The sequence below is a fragment of the Triticum dicoccoides genome, chromosome 3B (genome assembly GCF_002162155.2).
Source record: "Triticum dicoccoides isolate Atlit2015 ecotype Zavitan chromosome 3B, WEW_v2.0, whole genome shotgun sequence".
Taxonomy (NCBI): Eukaryota; Viridiplantae; Streptophyta; class Magnoliopsida; order Poales; family Poaceae; genus Triticum; species Triticum dicoccoides.
This window is the reverse complement of record NC_041385.1, coordinates 845,007,862-845,024,084: the sequence shown is the minus strand read 5'-3', so window position 1 is coordinate 845,024,084 and position 16,223 is coordinate 845,007,862. Positions and strand designations below refer to the sequence as shown.

The 16,223-nt window shown below is 49.6% G+C and overlaps 2 protein-coding genes and 1 long non-coding RNA gene across 3 annotated transcripts; 1 reads left to right on the top strand and 2 right to left on the bottom strand.

Annotated features, from left to right (window-relative positions):
- Nucleotides 1-382: 382 nt before the first annotated feature.
- On the bottom strand, nucleotides 383-1,310 carry LOC119282626. The gene is made up of 2 exons (XR_005138806.1): nucleotides 1,085-1,310; nucleotides 383-966 (listed from the first exon to the last, which is right to left on the bottom strand). It is a non-coding gene; the product is annotated as an uncharacterized LOC119282626 (long non-coding RNA).
- A 1,700-nt stretch (nucleotides 1,311-3,010) lies between these two features.
- LOC119280283 (increased DNA methylation 1-like) lies at nucleotides 3,011-12,079 on the bottom strand. The gene is made up of 9 exons (XM_037561185.1): nucleotides 11,596-12,079; nucleotides 11,436-11,509; nucleotides 11,083-11,309; nucleotides 10,816-10,902; nucleotides 9,638-9,737; nucleotides 9,362-9,532; nucleotides 9,069-9,319; nucleotides 3,332-3,422; nucleotides 3,011-3,235 (listed from the first exon to the last, which is right to left on the bottom strand). Exons 1-9 carry the CDS (start codon nucleotides 12,077-12,079, stop codon nucleotides 3,011-3,013), a joined length of 1,710 nt encoding a protein of 569 aa, XP_037417082.1.
- A 2,060-nt stretch (nucleotides 12,080-14,139) lies between these two features.
- LOC119280282 (cytochrome P450 71A1-like) lies at nucleotides 14,140-16,024 on the top strand. The gene is made up of 3 exons (XM_037561184.1): nucleotides 14,140-14,152; nucleotides 14,633-15,503; nucleotides 15,670-16,024. Exons 1-3 carry the CDS (start codon nucleotides 14,140-14,142, stop codon nucleotides 16,022-16,024), a joined length of 1,239 nt encoding a protein of 412 aa, XP_037417081.1.
- The last annotated feature ends 199 nt before the right edge of the window (nucleotides 16,025-16,223 follow it).

Genomic DNA, 16,223 nt, shown 5'->3' with positions numbered 1-16,223 from the left:
TGAAATGAGAGTAAATAAGCATCACTTGACCTTTTGGCGGATCAAAACCTATATTATCTTCCTTTCGCTCCTACTTGGATTGGTATTTAATTAGTTCAACGCCTACAAAGCTACAGGCTACTGTACTTCCGCAGAAATTCATAAGCACCTGAAAATTAAGAAAACATGCATGTGATGTGAGCGTATACATGTAGTACCTTCTGAAGAGCACTCCTTTTGTAAGAAAGCTTCTGTTTAACCTATGGTTTTCTAAATTTCTAATAAGAGATGGACATGATATTTACTTAAGAGCATAATCAAGAGACTATAGTACTGCCCCAGTAAGGAATTTTTGGTTCAGTATAGCCTCAACAATTGATCGATCGTTGGACCAAAAGTAGAATTACTAAATCAACAATCAAGTTTACAGGTAATGTATTTACTTTTACTGCAGTGTCCATGCATCATCTGCATAAGCTGAACGTAATTTCTACTACCTATGATAGAAGTAAATCTAAAAGAACTCCCAGTCGGCACCATCACAAAAATATATAAATTTTACAATTTAACAGTAACCGATCATCTTCCATCCCAAGAAGATGAGTCCTCGTGAAGCTTTGTACCTAATTGTAAACCCTGTTTGACCTGACCTGTACAGGAACAAAAGAAAAATTGGAGGAAGATGGATGGGGATTGAGATGAGTTGATCAGCAAAAAATGACACCTAGAATAAACTCAGTTTCACACCCTCAGTTTTTCCCTTGCCTTCCTTGCCGTTGATCTCCTCTCTACCATCAGCAGTAGCACCGTTGCCTGTGTCTTTTTGATGCTGCAACGAGTCCCCCCTCCCTTGACCGTCCGCACCAGCATCCGAATCTCTCGCAACGAATCCTCTTCCCTTGAATGCTCTTTCTTGCCATCTCAAGGAACACCAACTGTACCTCCTCCATTTCGAGAATTATGTTCTCAGATTCAATCCTTCGAACCCTATAATAAGCATAATCAACAATTCACCCTGATCAATAGAAGGTCTGTGGTACCTAACGCCTTAACTCTGTTGAATTGTTTTATAGGAATATCGGGGGGAGTAAAGGGGAGATCAAACCTTGAAATCGTTGAATCCATGAATGAAGCCTCACCATGTCCTCGCGCTGCCGCACATCACTATAGCGGCAAGGTGCTCTGGAAGGCGCCTCCGTGTCTGGCGCCGACATGAGCGCCCCAGCCCAGAGATCGGGAGGGTTGGGAGCGGTGCGGGCTCCATTCTCTCTCTCTCTCCGGCGAGAACGGCAGCGACGGCGCACTCTGTCTTAGCCAAGGTCGGGATGGGGCGGCGATGGGGAGCGGGTTGGGTGCGGGAAGGGACGAGGGTTGCGGGTAGGGCTACGAGGACATGGGCAGAAATCATGATCGTTTGTTTTCCATCAGACGCTAATCAATGTCAGTGAATGAGATGCTTCCAATTCGGCCCCCGGAGTAGCGGCCCAGGACAGCCGGCCCAGGATCGGCCCAGGCGGGAAAAAACAGTTCCCTAGATGTCCTAGAACGATGAGACACGTGATCTGACGGCTGGAAATTATTCAAACACGAAATCTGACGTCCCAAATCGCTGATAGGCTGGGAGAGCTCGGTTTAGGCTCGGTTATACTGTCCTTAATGTAATTATAAGGCGATGAAACAAATTGATGACGGGTGGAGGTCGGACGAGGGATCCATGGTAATCGAGGAGGGTACAGAACTATTCCCTACGTTCCAAAATAGATGACCCAACTTTATACTAACTTTGTATTAAAGTTAGTACAAAATTAAGTCATCTATTTTGAAACGAAGGGAGTATGTACCAAGTCCCCTTTAATAGTAGAGATGAATGCTTTACCATAAGTTAAAGTCTGGATTGTTCAATTAATGTATAGCTTACTGCAACCTTTTTTATCAGAGAAAATTTCACAAAAGACCAAATAATTTTATCCCAAGTTGTTCAAAATCCGTCTTATACCAAACACCATTTCAAGTTTTTCTTACTTATCTCATGTGTTTCTAAATGCAAAATAATAACACCATCTAGAACGATCATGGCTTTAATAAACAGATTTTTGACTGGGGCAAATATCTTATAACTTACATAGATATCTCTATTATTAGCGAATTCATAAAAAGGGTAGATAATACATTAAAAAACAAATAAGCATATGCAATTGAATGGTACCAACATAAACACTTTTGAGTAACAAAAATTCCCTCAAAAACAGGTAACAAAGTTAAAGCACCATAATTAAAACAAGCAGGCCCGGTCTAGCATGATAAAAATCATGAAACATGAATGAAATATCATCACCAATTAATTGCCAAATAGTTTGGCAAAACTCAGTGGGAAAGCCTTATTATGCTTCATCTGGAAACTACATTAGTAATCTCCTCTAATGTAAATTGCATACGCCAATGATCCAAAAGACCGTCCTGTTAAAAAAAGTACATGCAAGGTTCCTACCATGCCAAGAATCACCAAGCACAAAACAATCGATTTCTTCTCATTCAAAGGCCTATAGACCCCGTGATAACACAAATTGGAATTCCCAAACCATGGCCATATTGATGTAAACAAGTTTCAAATGTACAATTTTTTAAGGAGTGATTAGCCCAAATGTCAATTTTTCAGAGTAATTGATCCATTATTCGCATTTTTGATATGAACAACATGGAGCTATTTTCATACTCAAATGAAGAAATGCACAAAAAAATCTCAAGAAATCCTGTCGTCGTTGGTGCAACACCAACATGATCATTTGTTCAGGCCGAGCCGGAGGTTGCCACCACGTGCGGCCATAGCGTAGCTCGTGATCTGGAACACGCTCGAGCCCACCATCTCACCTCCTCAGCACCTCAGACCGCTAGGCCCTAGGATATTGACACCCGGATCCTCATTGCGGCAGCCATCGGGCACCAAACAGCCTTGGGAACGTGATCCCAACCACGAGGTCGGTGAAACTGGTGAGCGACCAACTCATTTACAAGAATGGCAGCTCGTCCTTGGTCATAGGTGGCGCCTGACTCTCCTCTTCTCCGCGTGCACTCTATTGCTCGGCGATGTGTTTATGTAGTACGATGGTGCCAGTGACGATGACCATGTTGTTCTCTTGGGCTCCTCCCTTAGTTGCGACTCCATGGGCGTGAAGCCAAAAAAGGACCTCTTCCACATGTCGACCACCTCGTCCACCGCCAGGATCACCAGCTTCTCCACCTGCACCAACTCCAGCACCTGGCAAAACAAGTGATGCTCATGTTTATGAGCGATCTCTAGATCCGCGTTGGAAAGAAATTATTGTTCTCTCAATCTCGGGACTACCTGCTAGACGTCCTTGACGAGGCGGCCCATCATCCGCTGCCTCTGGTAGTGCGGCATTGTGCCCATGAATGGCATCTCCGCCAGTTTGTAGGCATGGAACCTTTAACATAAATCAAAGACATATGTGTTTGAGCCTATTCATTTGTATACATTGTTTTTGTTTTGCACGCCCGATATTAGTTTGCAAGCCTGAAAACTCTAGGATATTAAATGCTTTTTGTTAACACAACACAGGCGCAAGCGCTCATATACACGCGCATACACTCACCCCAATAAACGCACACACACACGCACACCCTACCCCTATGAGCACCTCCGAAAGACTGAGTCGGCATATCATCTTCAAATTTACAAAACCACCATAGTCACCTCGTCATCGATGGGAACGTCTCCTCCCACTGAATGTGCATCGCCGGAAAACCTGAAATAAATCCAAGAATAAATGCGAGCATCAAGATTTGAACCCTGGTGGGCTGAGGATACCACAATGCCTCTAACCATCCAACCACAGGTTGGTTCGCCTAGGATATTAAATGTTGAAACCGAAAGTCTCATGCACGCCCCCTCCAAAATTACTGTAAATAAGTACTGCTAAAATACAACAACAAAAAAGTACTGCTAAAATGCTTGAGCCAATTAATAGTATCATTGTCTTGTTATCCACTAACTAAGACCCTATTGGCTAGCCAAATGTTTTCCACATTTTACCTCAAAATTTATAAAATGGAAATTGAAGATTTGGTTGGGGAATAGGTTATAATTAATAAATAAAAATGAAGGGAAATAAGGTTGTTTGAGAACAAATGCACCTAGGTGGACGTCGTAATACAAATGCCAGGCCCAGACTTTGCATAGGAAGGAGGCCCTACTAAACCTCAAACCAAGCCCATTCAATACCAAGTGCAAAGTATGCACAAAATATTATGCAAAACCTAATAAACAAGTAATGCGAAAATCTCAAGACAAGCCACTCATAGATATTATTTATATTCTAGAATTTTCTATTTAGTTTGTAGATAATTGTCCCTTTTATTCATTGGTAGACAATCTGAAAACAAGTAGTGCATTCTAGAAAACTCATTTAATATTTTTTGACAGAAAAAACTCATTTAATATTGCAACTCTATGCCATGATATTTAAGGAAACTAAAAAACCACAAACACCAACATGTATTTGCAACTAATCAAAGTGACGTGAATTAATGCATAAAGACTTTGACTTTTGTTCTTCTCCATTTGGCTCTAATTTATGAAATATTTATTAAACAAAAAATAGGCAATGTCTCGAAAATAAAACAATAAATTCATAATACTTGGACTATATATTTCAAATTTAGTGAAATTACATTTTCCATTGTCAAAGTTAAAATTATATAATGAAATTGCATCTTAATATATTAGTTGTATCATTGTTTAGTTGTTAAGTATAGTATAGAACTATAAAGCTTACGATTATATATTGAAATGATACATTTTAATTATAAATAAGTAGAAAATATTAGTCTAAATATAATTCTCATGAGTCCCTGCTTCTAAAAATGAAAAAAAATAGAAATCTTATTCATATACGTAAGACATTGTAAATATGGAAAATCCTTTTTGGAGCTTGAGCACCAGCAGTGGTGGAGTTCCGAAGAGAAGTCTGGGCGGGCCAGCTCTTGTGTCTCGACCAAAATTTTCAAATTCTCAATGATACTAGTTGTTTTGGTAGGCATTAGACAGTGTATAGCGCACCTTTTATTCATTGACTGCTTGAATTTTAGACTATAGTGCTATAGTGGACAACCTATAGAAAAATTATTGTTAATCGACAAATGAGATTTTTTTTCAGCAGCAAAAAATACTAGATGTGCGGCTCACCAGTCAGCAATACCCGTTGTCTGGGTTGACTTTCATCGCCTTGCTGCTGGCCGGCTCGAACTCATGCCGAGAGATGATGTTGGCTGGATGTGCAACGAGCGATGCTGGCGGCGGCTCGCTGCCCCACAGTCCGGTGGTAAACATGCTCGTTGGTTCCCGTGAGAAGGGAGCTTGGATTCTGATGCCTGCTTATTAGTGGGCTGCAGGTGGTGGGCTGCACCGGCTTACAAAGCATAGTAAATATTAAAATGCATAAATCATGGGTGGGCAATGACGGTTTGCTCTTTATGGGGGCCACACCTAGCATTGAGATGTGCTGCTTAGACCATATTTTTTTGATGTATTCAAATGCATAGTTTTTATTCCTTTTCAGGCTAGTCATAATAGCGAGTAACTTAGACTCACTACTAGGAAAAATCCTAATAGTAGTGCGAGTTTTATGCTTACTAGTAGCACGGGGTCCCGCGCTACTAGTAAAGAGCTACAGCTATTCCTTAGCACTAACGCGTGTAACACACGCTACTGTTAAGACATATAGCCATAGCGTGTATTATTTCCAGTGTTGCTGCTAATCTAACTAGTAGTAGCGTGCTTCATATCTAGTGCTACTAGTATTTTGTTTTTTAATTAATTTTTAGTGTATTTATGCGCCGTTATATAAAATTTGATACATTATCAATTAAGAGGTTGTTATATCATTATGTCAATGATGAATTAATATATCATTATGAGGAAGAAACATGGATTAGATTCATTTGGATCAATCAAAAGTTGAATTAGGACGACGATCCTACTAATTCAACTTTTGGTCACTTTTGATTCATCCACATGAATCTAATCCGCGTTCTTCCACCAATGATATGATAACTAATCATGATCATAATAAGGAATCATCATGATAATCATGGTCAACATCATTATCATATTAATATAAAAACTCTTGCATCATATCATCACCAACAAAACTAGCTAATAATCATTGTAGTCATTGCCACCAACACTATTTAATCATCATAGTCATAGTGTAGATATCTAATCACCACCAACACTAGCTAATAATAATCATCATAGTCATTACCATCAACACTCGCTATTTAATCATCATAGTCGTAGCGTAGCACATCATCATATTCAAACTTATTCTAGCTAGCTAACCACTTTTGCTGCTCTCTCTTAGGTAAAATCGCATAAAACATGTGTACAAATCTCCTCTAATGTAAATGACGTCCGACAAAGATTCAGAAGCTCCCCTAACAAATATTCCACAAGCCCGCGCTGTTAGAGCATCTCCAGCCGTTCGGCCCTCAGGGCGCTGAAAAAGAGTGTCCTGGGGGTGCGCCGGCGATAAACTCGACGCTGGGGGCGGTTCGCACCCAGCCGTCGCCCCCAGGCGCCGAATTCAGCCCATCTTTCAGTCCAAATATGTCAAAAACGGCCCGATAACTACGTGAATCGGCTCATTTTCGGCGTGGTTCGGCGGTTTCGGCATGAATTTTCGCATACAGATAGAAATCAATTTATTAGTTCAGCGTGTTTCGGCGTGTTTTATCACATAAATCAAATAATTCACTACAAATTATATAGTTTAACAAATAAAACTCAAGTTTCATCACATGTCATTCCCAGCCTCGCCCTTGAGCCTCCATAGGTGCTCCAGCAGATCGTGTTGCAGTTCTTGATGCACCTGTGGATCTCAGATCTCCTGACGCATATTGAGGTAGTCAGTCCAGTTTTCCGGTAGCTGGTGATCAAGAGGACCCTGCCTGTAGTATGGTTCAATGTCAAACACTGGCTCTTCCTGCTCACTCTCAATGATCATGTTGTGCAAGATGACACAGCAAATCATGATCTCCCACATTTGATCTTTCGACCAAGTCAGAGTAGGGAACCGGACAACAGCAAATCGAGATTGGAGCACACCAAATGCCCGCTTGACATCCTTCCTGCAAGCCTCCTGAATCTTCGCAAACCGGGCGTTCTTGCCTCCTGGCACAGGGTTTGAGATGGTCTTCACAAATGTCGACCATCTCGGATAGATGCCATCAGCTAGATAGTACCCCTTGTTGTACTGCCATTGACCTCGAAGTTCACCGGAGGAGAATGACCTTCAACAAGCTTGGCAAAGAATGGGGAGCACTGCAGGACGTTGATGTCATTGTGAGTTCCTGGCATCCCAAAGAAAGAGTGCCAAATCCAGAGGTCCTGTGTGGCCACTGCCTCAAGCACCACACTGCAATCGCCTTTGGCGCCTTTGTACAACCCTTGCTAAGCAAATGGACAGTTCTTCCATTTCCAATGCATGCAGTCGATGCTTCCAAGCATCCCAGGAAATACTCCTGCTTCATTTTGTGCTAGGATCCGAGCAGTTCTTCCGCATTGGGTGTTCGCAAGTACTGCGGCCCAAACACTGCCACCACTGCCCTGCAGAACTTGTAGAAACACTCAATGGTGGTGGACTCGGCCATGCGCCCATAGTCGTCGAATGAATCGCCGGGAGCTCCGTATGCAAGCATCCTCATAGCTGCCGTGCACTTCTGGATCGAGGTGAATTCAAGTGTGCCGGTGCAATCCTTCTTGCACTTGAAGTAGCTGTCGAACTCCCGGATGGAATTCACAATCCGGAGAAAAAGCTTTCGGTTCATCCGATAACGGTGCCGAAATGCTTTCTCACCGTGCAATGGAGCGTCGGCGAAGTAGTCCGAGTAGAGCATGCAGTAGCCTCCCAGACAATGCCGGTTCCTTGCTTTCACCCGCCCAAGCACCGAGCCACCTCGCCGCGGCTTCTCACTGCTCGCGAGCAGGCCGGTGAGGGCGGCGAGCACCATGAGATGCTCTTGCTCCTGGACGTCGGCTTCGGCTCCCTCATCCAGCAACGCCGCGAGCGCCTCCTCATCTTCGGAGTCCATCGCCGGGCCGGGCAATTCAACGAACCCCTTGTGGGCGAGGTGGGCGCAAGCCCGCCGGTGTACAGCCCTGTGCGCGGCCGGAGTGCTGGAAAAGGTGCCCAGGACGGCGGTGAAGAGGCTGCCTCGACCAAACCCCTTCTTTTTCCCGGCGGGAGATGATCTACCTAGCTGCTGCGGGTGGTGGTCGGTGCCGGGATCGGCAGGGTGGCGGCCGAGCGCGGGGGGCAGAGGCGAATCCGGGCGGGCGGCTTGACTTTTCACCTGTCAATGCGGGCCCTGGAACGCTTTTCCCTTGCGCCGGAGCCCCCGAGCGTCCCCCAGTGCGCCGGGTTCGGCCTGCGAGCGCCGGACGCAAAAACGGGCCGAGCCGACGAAATTTGGCATCCTGCGGGCGTGACTGAGCCGTTTTCTCGGCGCCGGCGCAAATAAATCGTCGGGGGAGGCCGTCCTGGGGGCGCTTAAGAAAATGTAATACAATCACCCGATAACATAAACATAAACTGCAATTCCGAAACCCTGTCCCAGACACGCATATATTGATGTAAATAAGTTTCAAATGCCAAAATTCCAAGAGTGATCAGTCCAAATGTCTAGATTTCAAAGTAACCAGTCCATTTTTCTCGCCTTTTCGAAATGAACAACATGTAGCTATAAATTTTAATGCTCAAATAGAGAAGCACGTGCACGTGCTCTTAAAAAAAATCCACAAGCACGTGCTCTTAAAAAAATTGTAATATAGATCCCCTGATAACATAAACATAAATTGGAATTCCCAAAGCATGTCCCAGATATGCATATATTGATGTAAATAAGTTTCAAATATCAAAATTTCAAGAGTGATCAGTCCAAATATCCAATTTCGAGTAATCAGTCCATTTTTTCGCCTTTTCTCGAAAGGAACAACATGTAAATTTCAGTACTCAAATAAAGAAAGGCACAAAAAAAAATCTTCAGAAGTCTATCGTCGTTCCTCGCAACACCAGCCTGCCGCGCCGTGCGCAGCAGGTGCGTAGCTATGCATCTGGAACACGCTGGAGCCCACCGCCTCGCCGCCGCAGGACCGCCGGCCGCTCGTCCCCCGGGCACCCACACCCAGCCCCCTCACGGCGGCGGCCAGCGGGTCGGCGCCAGACGGCGGCGGGAACGCGATCCCGGCGACGAGGTCGGTGAAACTGGAGAGCGGCCAGCTCATCTCCAGGAACGCCAGCTCGTCCTCAGTCATCGGCGGCGCCTCTTGGCAATCCTCGTCGCCGTGCGCAGCCTGCTGCCTGGCGATGTGCTTCTGCAGCATGACGGTGCCGGTGACGACCACCATGCTGAGCCTCTTGGCCTCCTCCCTCAGCCGCGGCTCCATGGGCGCGAAGCCGAAGGACCTCTTCCATGTGTCGACCACCTCGGCCACCGCCGGAATCACCAGCTTCTCCACCTGCACCGTCGTCAGCACCTGGCAACACAAGTGATGCATGCGCATGCGTCAGAGCAAAATTTACAAGCGATCTCTGGACCCTCATTGCAAAAATGGTGGTTGTTCTCTTGATCTGTGAACCACCTGCTCGACGGCCTTGACGAGGCGGCCCATCATCCCCTGCCTCCGGTAGTGCGGCAGCGTGCCGGCGAACGGCATCTCAGCCAGTTTGTTGCCATGGAACCTGCAAGGTAAATTAAGAGGCAAACTTATCTCAGACAGGCGTGTTCATCGCCATACGTTTTTCGGTTTTGGATGCTATGTACTCCGTCAGCCTACAAAGTTAATTACGGTACATGCAGCTAAAATGCTCGAGCAAATTAAGAGTAGTATGACTGTCTTCTCATCTACAGTACTTGACACTCATTTGGCTAGCCAAATGTTTTGTACATTTTGTTTTATGGGAAATTGAAGATTTGGTCGGGGAATACGTTATAAAAATGAAAAATGGAAGGAAAAAATGGTTGGTTGGTGATGAGGACATGGCTACCTTGGATACGACAAAAATATTGCTTGCATATTTGTGTGGTCATTTCTGTTTATGTTATGTAGGATAAAAATACTTCAGGTACTTTTTATTTTATGTCAAATTGCGATATTATTGGACACTTGTACAAACCACACATTTGACTCTATCAATTGGGAACAAACACCCACCCTTGCTTACATACAAAAGCCCGACACTATCATACATGTGCGTGCGCGGCTGTGTCTAGCCTGCAGTGAGATACAAGCGCGTCTCGCCTCAAGGAATCTAAATGTACTGCTTTTGGTTGCTTTTTAATATATTTTTCCAAAAATATGAATACATATATTAAAAAAACTTAATATACTTAATTTTCAAAACACTGAGAATTCAAAAATATGTGGTGTTCATTTTTGTACTGTAATTTTTAAATATAGCATTAAAAATTGGTTCACGCGTTTAAAAGAAGTATGTGACATTTTTTAAGAATTGATTATACCAGGTAAAAAAAGTTTGTGTAATAAAAAAAGTAGTACCATTCGGAAAATATAAAATGTTTGTGACATTTTAAAAAATTATATCTGTTTTCTTTTTTGCCTCAAAAAAAATGTTTAGTGTACCTTCACCTTTTGTTCGTCCGAAAAAATGTATAGTACACATCTTAAAATCATAAATTACATCTATAAACAACTTAAAATTACTGTATCTTTTTTTGGCCTAAAAAAATCTGTAATGTACATTCATCTGTTGTTCTTTTGAAAAAAGGTGTATAGTACACAATTGCAGCAAAGGATACCTTAACAGGGCAACCGAGATGATTTCTGTGTCCTTCTCGAGTACCATGGTATAGAATCCTTCGTAACTTAGCCGCTTGAACTCCGACCTACACGCTCAAGAAAGACCATCATCATCAAAAACAGATCAGAATTGATTCTAATTTTCAGATAACAGTGCCACTCTGAAGCAACCAATCCAAGCTTTCTTCAAACAGCAGTGCCACCCCCTGATGAATCTTCATTTGCCTGGAGTTGGAGTAACACTGTGAGAGAGAGCTTGAGCTTACCCGAGGCTGTAGACGGCCTGGTGCAGCATGTCGACGCCGGTGCGCCGGTCCTTGACGGGGTTGAAGCATTCATCCAGCACACCCAGCGACACGGTCAGCTTCATGTTGCACTCGAGATCGGCGGCGGAGTCCCTGGTGTCCTTCTGCATCTTCAGCAGGGACCAGGAGTAGCCGTCTTCATCGGCCCTGTTCGCCGCCCCCGCCATCTCCGTCAGCTTCGCCGCAATCTGAAATCATAAATCCCAAACTCCCAGTCAATGTCACTGTGGCAGTAGCAGTATGATCAGGAGTTTCAGCAGTACAATAAGTGTGTTGCCGAAAGCAAAAATGAATGTTTCAGCGTCTGTTTTCACCTTGTTGCAGGACTCGCTGCAGAAGGGCCCGATCTCGTGCCCGGCGAACAGCGACGTGCGGCAGTGGTTGTGATCTGCATGGAAGCATGCATGCAGAGGTGTCGTCAGTGAAGATATGTTTTTTCAACAGTATGAGAGGTGATCATGGCGGATTGCTTACACTTGCGGGCGCACTGGTGGCAGGTGGAGGGGGCGCCGTCGCTGGCGGAGCAGAGGAAGCAGCGGCAGTAGTGGCAGGCCCAGGAGCCGTCGGGGACGCCCTGCACGGCGACGCACTCCGGGTGGAAGGTCGACGGGCAGCTGTCGCAGCACAACAGCTGCCCGCCGTCCGCGCACACGCCGCACGCGTCGTCGCTCCGGTCGCCGCCGCCGTCGACGGCCAGGGCAGCACGAGCGCCTCCCTTCCTCCCCTGCTTGGCGAGCAGCTGCAGCGACCGCTTCTTCACCTGCGCGCTCCGCTCCCGGTCCTGCTCCAGCGCCGCCCGCGCCGTCTCCTCCGCGCGGAAGATCTTCACGCGCTCCAGGTCCCACGCCTCCCGCAGGCACCGCAGCAGCGGCTTGCCGGACATGAGCAGCAGCCGCTCCCACGGCGCCGGGGACCCGTCCGCGGAGCCGGCGTGCGATGCGAAGGCCGGCAGCGCCATCGCCATCGCGCCGTCGCAGCAGCTGCACTGGATGCCCGTTCTGGTCACCGCGCCGGACACGACCTTCGCGGTGATGCTCGCCTTGTCCTCCGGCCCCGGCACGTAGAAGACCTGCTCTCTCTCCTTGAGCACGCCGGCGTCGATCAGCCATGTCAGGACCGTGTGCTTCTTTTCTCCCGCCGCCGCCGCCGTGCCGGGCGTGCTGTTGCTGTCGTTCACCCTGGCGACGAGGCTGCACCGCGTGGCGCTGCTCGGCGCCGGCGATGGCGAGGCCGCGGCCGGGGCGGCGTTCCTCCTCTTCCTGCCGCTGCTTGGAGGCGACACGGTCTTTGGCTGGTCGTTGCCTTGGGCGCTGGGATTCGTGGCCGCCGGCTTGTCGGCGGCGGGTTTCCTGCCGGGGACCTTCTTGGGTCCCGCCAGAGTGCTGCTCCCCTTGGGCGCGCGCGGCTTCCGTAGGCGGCCGTTCGGCGATTTAGCAGTGGCCTTCCCCTTGCGGACGGCCCCCGTGGACGGAATAGCGAGCACAGGGCCCAGAAGCGCCACGGCGGTATCGCCGTTGCCTTCGCCGGCCGGCGTCACGTTCTTGCCGGCCCCTTCGCCGTTGCCGCCGATCGGTGGCACATTCTTGTTGGCCCCGGCACCATCGTCAGCAGGGACGATCTGGAGCGACCTCTCGCTCGCCGGTTTGCCGCGGCCAGCACCAGCATCTTTGGGAACATGCTCACCGCCGGCGTCTCTCTGCGCGGCTACGGCGGTGCCGCTGGCGCTGGCCCCCGGTATCCGTGGTATCCGTGAAGACGCGAAAGGTGTTTGCATCCCACGGCCTCTCCCGGAGGTGGAGAACGGCGGCGGCGTGCCCTGCACGTAGCTCTGCAGCCACGGCGGTCTGGAAGAGGCGCCCCACCCCGCCAAGACCATGAGCTGCTGCAGCAGGTGCGGCGACGGCATCGACTGCGTGGACGGAGCCCGCATGGCAATGGGCACCGGCGGGGCGGCACCGGTGGTCGGAGGGCCGTAGGTGGTCATGGCGCGCACCGGCGTCGAACGCCACAATGCCGAGGCGTCAGCCCGTGGAGACGGCAGCTGCCGATACGCCGTCTTGCCGTTCGTTGGGGCGGCGCCTCGTGGAGACGGCAACTGCCGATACGCCGCCATGCCGTTCGCTGGAGCGGTGGCTCGCGGAGAATGAAGCTGCCGATGCGCCGTCGTGCCACTTGCTTGTGTGACGCCTTTCGCTGGCGCGGTGGCTCGCGGAGACGGAAGGTGCCGATGCGCCGTCGCGCCACTTGATTGTGCGACGCCTTTCGCCGGAGCGGCGGCTCGCGGAGACGGGAGCTGACGATACGCCGTCTCACCGTTCCCTTGTGCGCCGCCGTTCACTGGAGCGACGGCTCGAGGAGAGGGAAGCTGCCGATACACCGTCGCGCCGTTGCCTTGCGCGACGCCGTTCGCAGGAGCGGCGGCCCGTGGAGATGGCTGCTGCCGATACGCCGGGCCGTTCGCTGGAGTTGTGGCCCGTGGAGATGGCAGCTGCCGGTACGCCGCGCCGTTGGCGGGCGCAGCGGCCCGTGGAGAAGGCAGCGGCTGCCGATACGCCGCGCCGTTGGGCTGCCCAGCGTCAGAGCCGCCGCCGCCGGCGCCGCTGCTGGAGTTGAGCACGTGGAACTGGCCGCCACCGCCGGCGGAAGCGGCGTGTTCCGGCCTCACAGACGCCGGCGGCGAAGTCATTCTACCGGCCGGCCGGAGATCCACGACAGAGGGTTTGGATTTTCTGCCACACTTTCTCCAGGAGCAGAAGAAGCAATGGATCACGAGGAAGCGACACGAGGGTGCACTCGTTTTTCTTGGTTCCACGGGCGATCGATCGATCCACGGGGTCGGGCTAAAACCTAAAGAGGGTGCACATTAACAGGTGATAACAATGGCTCCGGTTGTCATCCAGCACCACGCGGTAACATAAACCGTGGGGATCATCAAGAGTATTATTTGTTACTAGTAATAAGATGAACGGATGATGATCAACGCGGGCTAAAACAGGCACCAAATTAAAGCACGCCAGCATGGATAAAGCTCGTTGGCAAGAAAAGCTAGCATGGATACAGTGGGACGTTCATTAAGAGCATTGGCGAGGGCATTACTAGTTGCTAAACAACACGTCCGCGCTTACACCATTCCCAAATTCACTCTTACTACGTACCCACCCTGCCAGGCCGTCCGATATGCCCATGCGCAGGAACACATGCAAGGTGTTTTCACCTTGCTATATGTGGGTGGAATCCACTTGCCATCCTTCTATTTTCTGAAACAGTTTGTCTAATTCACATCTAGATGTTTTTTAAGGATGCATGTCACATCTAAGCTCCCACAAACATATAATGCAGCAATAAGTAAAAAAAAACTAGGACAAAAATAATAATAACCATAAACAGAGTGGACATCAGCTTAGGTGTGACATAGTGTCACATCTAGATGTGTCCTAGATAGACGCATTCTAAAATTAGTATAAATTTTAATAATTTACTTAACTTGCTGGTTGGTGTTTCGGGCTTCTAGTAGCCTGGTCTACCCATGCTCCCGCGACCTCCCTTCTCCGCATCGCCGCCACCCCCGCCGCCGCTTCCTCCACCGCTTCCCTTAGCCATCGATATGCTTCCTCGCCGGCGCGGATCCGCGGGTCCAGCAGCTCCCCCCTCGCCGGGCGTGTCCGGGCGCAGGAGGCCGCCGCGCTCGTCGACCGGGTCCGCCCGCACGCGGGCGACGTCGTGAACCTCAGCGACAACCTCATTGTGTACTCTAACACGGTCATCTCGCGATGCACGTTTGGTGACACGGACTACGGGGTCGAAGGCGGCGGCGGCGGCGGCGGCGCGAGGCTGAGGAAGGTGTTCGCCGAGATCGAGGAGCTCCTGGGCACGGTGCCCATGGGAGAGACTGTGCCGTGCCTGCGGTGGGTGGACGTCGTCACGGGGCTGGAGAAGAAGACGAGACGCGTCTTCGACGAGATGGACGGGCTGCTGGAGCGTGTCATCGCCGACCACCGCCAGCGCCGCGGCGCGGGTGCGGCCACCGGGGAGGAGGGAGACTTCGTGGACGTGATGCTGGACGCGGAAGAGCTGGACACGGGCAGCATCAAGGGCATTATCCTGGACATGCTGGCGGCCGCCACGGACTCGACCTTCACGCTGCTGGAATGGGCCATGGCGGAGCTCATCAACCACCCGCACGAGATGCGCAAGCTACAGGACGAGGTCCGCTCGGCAGTCGGCCCGGGCGCCGGCGCCGTCGTCACGGAGGAGCATCTCCCCCGCCTGCCCTACCTGAAGGCGGTGGTGAAGGAGGCCCTGCACCTCCACCCGCCGACGCCGCTGCTCCTGCCGCCGGAGACGCTGGAGAACACGCGGCTGCTGGGGTACGACGTGCCGGCGGCCAGTGGCGGCTCCAGGAATTTGCAACCGGGTATTCATGTGTATTCATTTTGCCAAAATCATCGTGTTTTTCGAAAATTGTCACTCTTCTGTCAAAATCAACACGGTTTTGTACAAATCATGGGTATTCATATGAAGACCCAAGAATACCCCTAGCGCCGCCCTTGGCACCAGGGTCCTGATCCACGCCTGGGCCATCGGGCGCGACTCGGCGACATGGGGGAGCCGCGCCAAGGAGTTCGCGCCGGAGAGGTTCCTCGGGTACGATCTCAAGATGGGGCAGGACTTCGCCTTCTTGCCCTTCGGCGCCGGGAGGAGGGGCTGCCCCGGCGTCGGGTTCGCCATGATGTCCAACGAGCTGGCGCTGGCGAGCCTCATGTGTAACTTCGACTGGGAGCTGCCCGGCGGGAGGATGCCGCCGGTGGACTTGAGCGAGCTGCACGGCCTCTCCGTGCGCCTCAAGGCGCCTCTGCTTTTGGTTGCCAAACCTTGGATGGAGGTGCACGAACGAAGCAATTAAAGCAAGAATTAAAAGTTTTATTTTTTGCGAACAGAAAGATTTTTTTTCCTTTGCGGGTGGCAAATAGAAAGAATTAAAAGCTTTACATATACACATCTTGCGAATTGAAAGAATTTAAAGCTATACATGTACACTTGAGCAATATGAAAGTTACCAAAAAATTGAATTTGGGTCGGTCGGTTGATTTTTCTGACCGTTG